Here is a 10,676-nt window from a genome sequence, read left to right as displayed (position 1 = left end):
GGGTAAAACAAGCACAAAACTCCACTACTGGCTTAGAATGTAGGCCTGGGTTGTTTTGCATATTCCTTTCCTTAAATAGAAAAGAATACAATAAATGAAAAAGTATCATAAACCCGATTGTCAAGTTGAATGCTTACACAGAGATTTTAAATACAACCCTCTTGTGTCAATTCAGGACAATACGAGTGGCATAAGCTATTTCTTATAAACTTGCTTTCGAGATGATATTAGAGGACTACGACTGGTTGACCAATCGGTTCTCTGTAAATGATCTTTAACCAAGCATTGAAGGACAACCTGTTAATGCACTATTGCTATGTATATCTGCAATTGCTGGTTTCCAGTAAAGATATAACCATAAGGAGTTTCCTATACAAAAACCTACTTATTACAATGACTATTCCTGTCCTTTCCGAAGTATTAACAACGTTGAGGATAAATGGTTTGTCACGTCCCCAACGACTCAAAACATTTACACCTCCAAAACTGACCACAAGATGTTGGTTATGACAAATCAGGATGGCTTTTTACTCCTTTTTTGGGAAGATTTGGCGAGTGCATCGCAAATTTCTCTTCTGCGTTTGTTGTTGTTTAGGAGATTATTGTTATTGATGTTGTTTGGTACGATGCTCGCTGGGCTCTTTCCCTGTGCATGTAGCACGTCCTGTACGAAGAATTTCAACTTCCATAATGTGGACTCACTCTGCATAAAGGTAAAATACTCATGTCATGTAAAGCAAGAGTAGATTAAGAACTAGAAATGCTGCATAGTTGAAATGATCATATGATCGATGACCTGAGCATTCATGTCAAGCTCCACTTCTGTTGCTGTCGCTTGGAAAGTAGGATCACTCTGTGCCACAATCAACAGTGCCTTATTAAGATCTTCAGGAGACAGCCTTGTGAGCGCATTCCCTAGTTTTTTCTTGTCTTCCGTAGACATCTTTCTGAAATATGTATTAGAAACTTAGCGACAAAGACTATAGTAAACCTAAAATCGAATAACATACAAACTACATAAAGAAACAAATCACATGTACTACACATTTAAGCGATTTGTTATAGCGACGAGCCACATTTCCTGCCTGACCTTGTTGAACCAGGACAAGAAGAGTGACATACTAATGTATCACAGAGACATGTATTATGGCCAAAATCATACTTTCTTGTTCACTTGCTATGTTAGCATTTAGCTGTTGATCCTAAGATTATCTGACTTCAACTGTTCGATTTGAGAATTTCCCAGCCGACGCATCCATCTTACTTTACTATTGGAAAAAGTTCGTATGGTAGATATTTCTTTTTCTATTTCGAAACTTATTAACAGGCACTACAACTGCTTCCCTCCCTCTTATCCAGGCACAAGACTCCTAAATTCAATTGTTTACTATCTTCCTTCTAGAACTCGGCCACATTAGTGTTTTCATTATATTTATTTCCAGTGTCTGACCATATTGGCACACTTGTTTATTGTGGTCATGGGGTTTTCACCTGTTACTAGTACCATATGTTAGGGGGATTTTCTTAAGAAGACCCCAATGTTCAACACAGAAAAAGTTCATACCATAGAAAGATCTGGAAAAAACAAATAAAATACATGGAGCATTTTAGGTAATTTTTTTGGATCAAGCCTGAAAACTTATCTGGTAACCCTATCCAATGAAAGGAAGGACTAGAGTATAAGATATATTTATAAAACCAATCAACTACTTCGGGATTAATAAATGCACAGCTTAACTGAAGAGAGTTATTTGCTAAGGTTCTAACCTGCATTTCTGAAGCACCATTTCCCTGAGTTCTTCTAGTTGCATGTCTACCTCGTCAAGCTGGAATTCAAAAGATAAGTTTAAGTTATTTTCTATAGCAGGTTAAATTTAATGTGTGAAGAGGAAGATCCACAAACAGTCAGCCCAATATGACTAAACTTTTATCTCTGTGTAAAGGAAACTGAGCTTTAACTACCTCAATACTCAAATCTTTAGCCATTTTGGCATGAGCAGCCTCCTGAGCGAGCTGCATATCCTGCTGGACTTCCGCTTCCTCTTCCTTTCGCCGTTTTTCCTATGAGCAGTAATTCTGTATATTAATGTCTCAAGCATTTACTTATAAATCCAATAAATTTCTAATCTCACATTAGCATATTCAACAGCCTACAAGAAAATGATTCAATTATCTTACCAATTTACATGAGATACTAAATAAAAGAGAAAGACAATAGACAATACATGGATATGGATTGTACCTCTTCATCAACTTTTGGCAAAAGCTGCAACCACTTCTCCTCAAATTTGCCCAATAAGGTTTTGGCCATTACATGAACGTCATGCCTTTCCTCATTGTATTTCATTGCATTCTTAAATATTAGCCTAACGTCTGCACATATCTCCCGGACATGCTTATAGCCAGAACCATCCTTTGCTTCCATTTTTCTTTTGATAGTACTGAAGTCCATGGGCTTCTCAATAACCTAGAAAATTGACGACGTATTAGCAAAAACAAAATGACCAAAGAAACCCTAAGGACATCATGGATACAATAAGTACACCGACAAGATAATTCAGAACCTTTCTTCTCAAAAGAAAATTCAAAACCTGTACCTCATAGTAATCATGCAATCCAAGACCCTCAACATCCACAGGTTCCATAAAAGGTTCTGCCCACTTGTGCTGAGTGATCTGACAAGTAGATTAAGCAATGAGCAGAAATAAATTAACTAGCGTAAATAATAACTAAATTCGCTCTTAAACATGGTGCACCACCATAATATGCTCAGATACCCTACCCTTCTTTTCTTTTACCATTAAATCCTACGGTAAAAGAATGAAGAAAAGATGGTTACATACATAGAGAAGGATGAAGGCGCTAAGATCAGCCAACTGACTTCTTCTTTCAATAAGCAAATCAGCGAATTTACCCGTTAAGGAGAGACAGGGAGAGAATGCAAAATCAACAGCAGGACAAGTACAATGATATATACTTTCATTGAGAAAGTAAAAAGATTATAACAGCATTGGTACCAAAAAATGAGTAAATGATGTGAGGTATTTCAAAAATACCTGACGTAATATAGTGCCGAATTGGCGCACAAGTTCTTGCATTCTCCTAGCACCAGCTGCTTCTCTACGTGATGCATCCTGCTGCCGCCTTCTAAAGCTAGAAATCTGTTTCTCTTTGTCTTTCAGAATAGAGCTACCTCTTGGCGTGTTTGATTGCTTTTTACTAGTATTGGAATAGAAATGCTCAACATCATTCAGTCTCTGCTCAAGCTGTTGATGTAACAAACTTGTGACCAGATTACATCTAAACAGCAATTGTATTCTAAATGAAAACACGACAGAAATACATGAGCTATCAGCAACATAGATGTTGACAGATATTATACTTTACTATTGCAAATCCTGGGTAATATACAGTTTTTGTGCTGCTATAGTCCAGTGAGGGGAATAGTAGAATCTTTCAAACAGAAATGATTTGCTAAAAGCATTAAAAGTGAAGCTATGAGGAGATCATTTATGAAAAAACTTGAAGTGAGCAATAGGCTGTTTTGCCACACACAAGCATAAGAAATTGCAAGCTAGCGAACTGAACATTCAATACACCTAAGATACATTATTAAGTATAAGAAACAACCAACAAGAGTATCAATTGGATTTAAGTATAACAGAGTATCATCAGAACATATCCAATGGTGAGGAAATACTGGGCAGGAAATGGCACTATCTTTCCCTGCCAATTAGAAGAAAAAGGGAAAGAAAAGGTTTTATGAGCCTCAATCCTACAAAGAGAGATGCAATCATATCCGAGTTGTTAATAACTTTCTCTCCTAAACGCAGCCCAAATAAGACTTTACAGAGGAAGACGGATGATGTGGTTTGTCCAGGTTGCAGCTTACATGAAACCAAATACTAAGAAGAGCTCAAAAATCAAAAAAAAAGAAGAGCTCAATTATCCAAATGTCCAACTTCTTTTCACATTCGTGAAAGACGGAGAAAGCCACTATTTGAAATTCTCTCAATCCATGCCTTATTTTTCTCCCCTCTTTTTGGTTTCTTTTTTTTTTTTTTTTTTTGCATCACATATTTATTTTACCTTCAACTAGCAATAAAAACCTGTCCCATTATCACTCAGAAATTAACTGGAAAAGGGCAAGCCTCACCTCAAGAGGTGAACACCTCATTCTACTAGCACCTTGACCGAGCAGGGTAAGAACCACAAGGATCAAAAAGAGAAAAGGATTAAATTGGAGAATTCTGAAAACTTTTGCTCGCATGGTCCATACTTGGTCAGTTTTTTCTTTTCCCTGATCATGTTTCCTCTGTGTTAATTCACTTTATCTTGTCAAGCACCTTTCCTGAACTAAACTTAAGAAACAAAAATCCTATGGTGCCACGCTCAATTCAATGGTAAACAGATTATGGTGTAAACTCTGTCATTCTTCTCACATTTCTGATCAACCAAGTTCATGACCCCCCCCCCCCCCCCCAAGGGGAAAAAACAAGCCTTGTGCACTGAATTATTTGTCTATTGTGGTTTGGCTTCCTTCAAATCAACTATGCTTTTTCCCTATTTCTTTCACCAGAACATATGATTTTAAGACAAGGTTCCAAAATTGAAGAAAATATGATTATGGTCTTATGGCTTGATATCTTCATTTTGAAAGCTCTTGCTAATAAATCTCGGTGAGTAACTGAGTGTATCTTCTTATCTGCGGCAGACTATCAGAAGAATGTTATGTTATTCTTTTACATGTTATATAATTGTATTCTCAATTTTATTCAAGTAAATAAAGGAACTTGAGAGGTGCAATGGAGAATCTCTTTGCCTTGCACTTTCTCCTATTAGAATGCAGCTTTTCGACACCCAAACTTGTCCACATTAAAGTGCAACCATAATGTCGATTAGAATGAATACGTCTATAAAAAAATATGGCCAATTTGAATCATGAATTATATTTTTGATTTTTTTTTTGGATAAGGCTGTGAATTATATATTGTGTGTCATCTATGACATCTAAACAACTTGTGGTTGGCTATATGAACCCTCACTGACGATGTTTCTCCCATTTAACTTCATCTCAAGCCAACATTATACAAAATAAAAAGAACATAGAAATAACATGTTTATGATTTACCAATGATTTATCACAGATAACACACTAAGAATATGCTAGAAATCGCATTAACAAGATCATGTAGACAAAATATACGATGATAGGACAAAACTGCAATGTGCATACAGTGTAAAGAAGAATAGTAAAGAGCAATTTCAAGGAATGTTCGAACAAACTAGTTATAACAATCAAGTCTACAATTTGCCTCGGCACTGATGTACCTGATCAACCTTCCCCCCCATTTCATCAACACGTTGGCTGAAATTTTCAACAGAATCAGCATTTTCTTTCTCATTACGCTCCTGTATTGGGATGTCAGGAACCGAGCCATTTGCGTTCTCCATCTGATTAAACAGGGATATAAGCTCTATCTTAGCAAAAACTCATTCACCTTTTTCATCGCAAAACGAAACCATAAACCGAAAATGAAGGCAAACTACACCACTTTAATAAGGTCAACAAGATACAATCTTAATTGCAACAGCATTTAAATACTTGAGAACCTTTCATAAGAAATAACCAAAACCTCACTGAATTAGCAAAATATTCACATAATAGTGGATGTCTATGAGTATTCTAGATGACTTGAAATTTACATATTCACATTTGATGGTCTAATTGTATTTTCATCTTCTCTATGGTAAAACTGTCAGAAACTCGAGTACTTATTATCTTCAAAAGCACACTAGTAGATCTGGCAATTTTGCAGCCATTATCAAATGGAGAGTAAAAAAAAAAAGCATACTCTTCACGTAGAACACATTTCTTTAAAAAAAGTTCAAAGAAAATTTATAAGTAATACTCAAAGGCAGATAAGTACACCTCGTAACTCCAGAAACTATTATCATATAAGTAGTACAAAAATAGTACTGCCTGCACACTTCTATAGTTAAGCAGCGGTAATAAAAGCAACCTCTTGCACAAAGTGATGGAGAAATGCGAATTGAAAGGAGATCGATTCTCACTGAAGCGATGCAACTTAGATGAAGCGCACAGTTGAACAGTGAGGCACAAAATGATCCAAGAAAAAGGTAGTATAAAATAGGACCTTATGCTATCTGTACTAAGACTCTATGTTTGAGTCAATTTTGGCTTCTCGTCTACTTCTCTCCTATCAACAATTCTTTTTATCAGTGTATTCGTCTGTATGTTTCTATTATCAAATTCTTAATTTACAGGTCGATTCTAGGAACAAAATAAGATGACCCTCACAATTGAAGCTAATTAGAAGCAGAGTTACCAAAACAATCAAAAATGAAATTAAATGTAGCAAATTAACTCCATTTTTTCTTTATAACCACGAAATCATTGAAAGCCAGTGGCACATGGTTCAAAACTCGATAGACAATGGGCCCGACCCTCTACGGCTCTACCCTTTCTCCACTTAAATACCAAACTTTTGTCTAACCCACACACAACATGCTGCAATTTAACTCTTTTTATTGACAATAAATCAAGAACAGGAAACTGATTTTGCAATTGATCATTGTACATGCTAAAAGAAGTACCACAAAATCTTATGCATTAGATAATTTGGCAGTTTAAACCTGTGCAGTTTGATTTGAATAATAATGAGGTTATGCTTCTTGTTTCTAGATTAAAGACCCAGAAAGTTGCCTTTTTTTTTAGCTCTTCAAAATACTGAATTGAAGGGATTAGGGTTTTGTTAAGAGAAAGATGAAATCTTGAGAGAGAAAGAAGAAACTTACAGCTCGATTTCGCCGGCGGGATTAGATCGGAGAAAAGCAACGATTCGAAGTGAGTGAGTGGAGTCAGCTAATGTTGAGTCTTTACTTTGAGTCTTTTTTTTCTTTATTCTTTTTTTTTTCCTTTTCCCCTAGAGCAACCAAGTAATAGAAATTAATTGGTTTTACGTTCTAACAACGTGATATTTGATTTGAGTCAAATAATAAATAATATGAAATGCACTATCGAATTATGAACACTGATAATGTAAATCATGAAATTCAGTAACAGTTGACATTTGAAAGAAGCTTAATAGTAGTAGTTGAAATTTGTGTATTAAGAGGGTGTTTGTCGGCTTCTAGGCCGGTCAAATCAATTTTAAGCTCTTTTTAATTTTTTTTTATATTTGACAAAGTTAAAAAGTGTTTAAAATAAGTTTAAAACGGTTTAAAACAAGCCAAAAGTAATAATTTAGGCAACTTCAACTTTATTTTTTTTGGCTTAAAAGTTATTTCTACTTAAAAACTACTTCTTTTAAGTTAATCCAAACGGGTATGGGCTCAAGATATAATGCTTCGTTAAAATTTGTGTCAAGTTAAACTAAGATAATATTTAAATATATGGAATATATAACAAACCATTCCCTACATAAATATGTCATGAACATCAAAATTTGGAAATAAAATTTGGTCCTTTAATGGGTTCCGATAATGTACTACAATAAAGTTTTATTTCCCCCTAATATTCCACACTAGGTAAATTCTTAATGCCTCCTTTGATAAAATAATAATGGTGTAATTATTATAATTTATATTGTGATAGAAGTATTTCCTGCATCATTTACATGGTTGCCTTTTAGCATTACTTATAGTTTGAGGAAAAAATAAACACACCAGTTGTACAAATAAATTGCAGCATTACACTAACAAAATTCTATTCATTCTCTAAGTAACCACCATCTTTTTGCCCAATTATATATGGGCTTGGCCCAAGCTAATATGTTTTCTCACAAAAAAATTTCCAAATGAGTCCATTCTTTTATAAATAATAAATTGGAAAACTGACACTGTATAACCGGTTACAACTTACAAAATGTATATTTATACCTTCTATATGTTATATATATAAATTTTGTACACTTTTTCGGTTATCGAATGTAAATAGTTTCTGGCGCGACTTAAAAATGATAATACTCCTAAAAAATTAGTCCTTTTGTTTTCATTTGATAGCATTTTTGTCTAAACGTTTTTGTTTTCATTTGACGGACTTACAAAATAATTAGTTACTAAACATCTTGTTTGGATGGTTGTTACACATTGTTTCATAATGTATTGTATTGTACTGTATCATTTGATGAATACAATGTTTGGATAGATTGTATCGTTTGCCGTTGTTTCATAATATCATTGCACCAACAATATGCAGAATAAATTTGTAATATTATAAAGAAAAATTATGATACGGGATAAATTTATTATATAAAAAGGTAGGGTAAATGATAAAATAAAATTATTTAATAATAATGAAGGGTGAGATGAGAGAAAAAGACAAGATAACGACGCAACCACACCAAATCAGTCGTTACATAAAGTGGCATATTTCATTGTTACGTAACGACGAATTTAACTATACGATACAATAAAATTTAAGTAATAACCAAAACAAACATCGTATTTAAAGTAACAATACGATACAATACAATAGGTAACAACCATCCAAACTAGCTGTAAATATAAAGATTATTAGTTTCCTTTTTATGTATTATTTTATTGGAATATTGTTTTGAACATGAGGCTTATTTGATCAAGTGAAAATAATGGTCTCTACTCACAAATTTTTAATTGTTTATTTTAAGTGAAATTCATGTCAAACACTACTTTAACTTCTACAAACTTTTTTATCCGAGATCAATTTTAAATACTCCTTTACAGCAAATGAACCAAAACAGCCCAAACCTACACATTTCATATTCTTTTTTTTTTTTTTTCTTTTTTTGGTAAGAGGGGAAACCCGCCGTCACTACAATCTCTGTCCTTCGTGTGAGTACTCTGTGGTGAACACTTTGTGCGCATTGGGTAAACCTCCCCATGTGTAATAGCTTGCAACCCACACAGGGGATGTAAACTGCACTAGACAAGCTATGTACGACAGGCTCAACCCAGAAGGCATTGAGGGGAAACGAACTGTGTGCAACAGAAGGGTTAACATTTCATATTCTTACAACTACTAATTGTGTTGACCTTTTGCAGCATTACATTTCAGTTGGGACAGACAAGAATTTTCTATGTATATATGCTTTAACTAATCGTGTGACTTCAGCAATATTAGTGCTTACACTGTGTGTAATACTTTTTATAAAAGAAATTATTTTATGTTTTCTATATCTGTGCTTTGTTAAAACAAAAGTTCAATTGGAGAATGGTTCATTATTAGATTGTATGTGGCTTATGATTCATTAAGTCCATATATACTCCAACCAATTGGTCAAAGATTTTAAAGGTGGCCCCCATTTCACTATTTTTCAAATCTTGATTAAACTTTATTTGATTAATTACATTTTTTTGAGTTTCAAGACAATTATTTGATTAATTAACTAAACTGGAATTTGGAGTACTACATACTAGTAGCATAGCTCCAAGTTGGCACCACTACAGAAAGAATATAATACTCTTGACCATTACTTAGGGAGATAATTTTAGAATCAGTACCGCGAAGCCATAAATTTCATTAAAAGTATTCGAGATTTAAAATATATGTATAAAAAGTAATTTAACATATAGTGTGATATAACTTTCTATATACAAAATATAATTTTCTGATGAACGGTGTTCAAAATTGTTCTTTACTACCTAAACAACAACAACAACAACAACAACAACCCAGTAAAATTCCACTAATGAGGTCTGGGGAGGGTAGTTTGTATGCAGACCTTACCCCTACCCCAAAAGAGTAGAGAGATTGTTTCCGAAAGAATCTCGGCTCAAGAAAACAAAAAGACAAAACGACAAAAGGAGACAAAGTTAGTAACACCACAACAATCACAGGAAAAATAGGAATACCATGAAATCCAGAAGAAAGATGCAAAGCAAAAGGAGACAATATTAATATCACCACAGCAATCATAAGAAAAATAGGAACACCATAAAATCCAGAAAAAATATGCAAAGCAAAAGCGATAGTTAGTAAATAGGACCTGCACTGAAAAGTGAAATAGTAAGACACAACATTGCCACTAGCTAATTTAGACAAAAACCCTACATGGCTAGTCCCACAATGATACGAAGTAAGGCACGACTCAACTACTTCCTAACCTACAACCCTAATACTCGACCTCCACATCTTCCTATCAAGTGTCATGTCCTCGAAAATCCGGAGTCTCGCCATATCCTGCCTAATCACCTCTCCCCAATACTTCTTAGGCCGCCCTCTATCTCTTCTCGTGCCCTCCACAACCAGCCACTCACACCTCCGTACCAGAGCATCTGGGCTTCTCCTCTGAATAAGTCCGAACCATCTAAGCTTCGCTTGCGGCATCTTGTCATCAATGGGAGCCACGTGTACCTTCTCCCGAATATCGTCATTCTTAATCTTATCTATCCTAGTGTGCCCGCACATCTACCGCAACATTCTCATTTCTGCTACTTTCATCTTCTGGATATGTGAGTTCTTAACGGGCCAACACTCAGCCCCATATATCATGGCCGGTCTAACCACCGCTTTATAAAACTTACCTTTGAGTATCGGTGGCACTCTCTTGTCACACAGGACTCCAGATGCTAACCTCCACTTCATCCATCCTACCCCAATACGGTGTGTGACATCCTCGTCGATCTCCCCTCCCCCTGGATAACCGAACCAAGGTACTTGAAGCTGCCTCTAC

The 10,676-nt window shown here is 35.0% G+C and overlaps 1 protein-coding gene across 3 annotated transcripts; it reads right to left on the bottom strand.

The window, feature by feature from the left end:
• Positions 1 to 300: 300 nt before the first annotated feature.
• On the bottom strand, positions 301 to 6,993 carry LOC107824470 (transcription factor GTE1). Of its 3 annotated transcripts, none has more exons than XM_075229367.1 (9): positions 6,820 to 6,993; positions 5,332 to 5,454; positions 3,057 to 3,318; positions 2,598 to 2,675; positions 2,243 to 2,467; positions 1,963 to 2,061; positions 1,768 to 1,826; positions 797 to 947; positions 301 to 703 (listed from the first exon to the last, which is right to left on the bottom strand). In XM_075229367.1, the coding sequence occupies exons 2-9, from the start codon at positions 5,439 to 5,441 to the stop codon at positions 515 to 517; spliced, it is 1,173 nt and encodes a 390-aa protein (XP_075085468.1). In that variant the 5' UTR covers positions 5,442 to 5,454; positions 6,820 to 6,993; the 3' UTR covers positions 301 to 514. The 3 variants fall into 3 exon arrangements, with proteins under 3 accessions (XP_075085468.1, XP_075085469.1, XP_016506727.1); XM_075229368.1 differs by having other exon boundaries at positions 3,057 to 3,219; positions 6,820 to 6,990; XM_016651241.2 differs by having other exon boundaries at positions 3,057 to 3,266; positions 6,820 to 6,987.
• Positions 6,994 to 10,676: the final 3,683 nt, after the last annotated feature.

This window comes from Nicotiana tabacum, chromosome 14 (assembly GCF_000715075.1).
Source record: "Nicotiana tabacum cultivar K326 chromosome 14, ASM71507v2, whole genome shotgun sequence".
Classification (NCBI taxonomy): Eukaryota; Viridiplantae; Streptophyta; class Magnoliopsida; order Solanales; family Solanaceae; genus Nicotiana; species Nicotiana tabacum.
This window is presented reverse-complemented; position numbering and strand designations above follow the sequence as displayed.